Consider the following 1,026-nt stretch of genomic DNA (forward strand, 5'->3'; position numbering starts at 1 on the left):
TGGGGACATTTGGGGACATTGGGGCCACCTTCATTGTCCCCAGGCACCTGTGGCACCCCAAAAAAAACGGAACCCCCAAAGAAAAACCCCAAAAACGGGGCTGACCCCAAAAATGGGGTGACACCCCCAAAAAATGTCCCCAAACCTCCCCAAAAAATGTCCCCAATGTCCCCTTAGAATGAGACAAAATGGGGACACTGGGGTAGCACTGAGGGGACACCATGGTGGCATCAAGGGGACATTGGGGGGACACATCGGGGACACCGTGGGGACACTGAGGGGACATTGGGGACACATGGGGGACACCAAGGGGACGTCAAGGGGACATTGGGGACATTAAGGGGACACTTTAAGGACACCGGGTGGTGTCACACGGGGATGTCCCCAAGTGTCCCCAAGGCCTGGGATGTCCCCAAGGAGCTGGGGACAGCACTGGTGACAACGGCATCGTTTATTCCTGAGACACCTTGGGGACACCTTGGGGACACCTTGGGGACACCCTGGGGACACCCTGGGGACACATGGCGGGGGTGGCCCCGTGTCCTGCGCAGCTCGGGGACACCTTGGGGACATCGGTGTCACACGCTGGTGGCGTCGCTGTCGTCGCCGGGCTCGCGGTGGCGCTCGGGGACACTTTGGGGACACCCTGGGGACACCTTGGCGACATGGCGGGGGTGGCCCCGGGCCCTGCGCAGCTCCTGCTCCAGCCCCGCCAGGCGCCGCTCCTGCGGGGAGGGGACACCGAGGGGACACCGAGGGGACATTGAGGGGACATTGAGGGGACATTGAGGGGACACCGAGGGGACATTGAGGTGCCACCTTACTGTCACCTCTGTGTCCCCCCGGTGTCCTCTCTTCGTCACCCTCTGTCACCCCCAGTGTCCCCTCTGTCCCCCCAGTGTCCCTTCAGTGCCACCCCGCTGTCCCCACAGTGTCCTCTCAATGTCCCTTCAGGGTCCCCCCAGTGTCCCCTCTGTGTCTGTCCCCAATGTCCCCCCAGCGTCCCCCCTGTCCCCCCCCCGCCCC

At 63.5% G+C, this 1,026-nt stretch overlaps 1 protein-coding gene across 1 annotated transcript in view; it reads right to left on the reverse strand.

Moving 5' to 3' along the window:
• Window positions 1–578: 578 nt before the first annotated feature.
• Window positions 579–1,026, reverse strand: part of LOC115949209 (disabled homolog 2-interacting protein-like) — a gene marked incomplete at its 5' end in the record, with an annotated part of 8,574 nt that continues 8,126 nt past the window's right edge. The window contains one exon of the mRNA XM_031065705.1: window positions 579–725. Within this exon, the coding sequence (XP_030921565.1) occupies window positions 579–725 (147 nt within the window). The remainder of the gene's footprint in view (window positions 726–1,026) is intronic.

Source organism: Geospiza fortis, unplaced genomic scaffold (genome assembly GCF_000277835.1).
Source record: "Geospiza fortis unplaced genomic scaffold, GeoFor_1.0 scaffold209, whole genome shotgun sequence".
Taxonomy (NCBI): Eukaryota; Metazoa; Chordata; class Aves; order Passeriformes; family Thraupidae; genus Geospiza; species Geospiza fortis.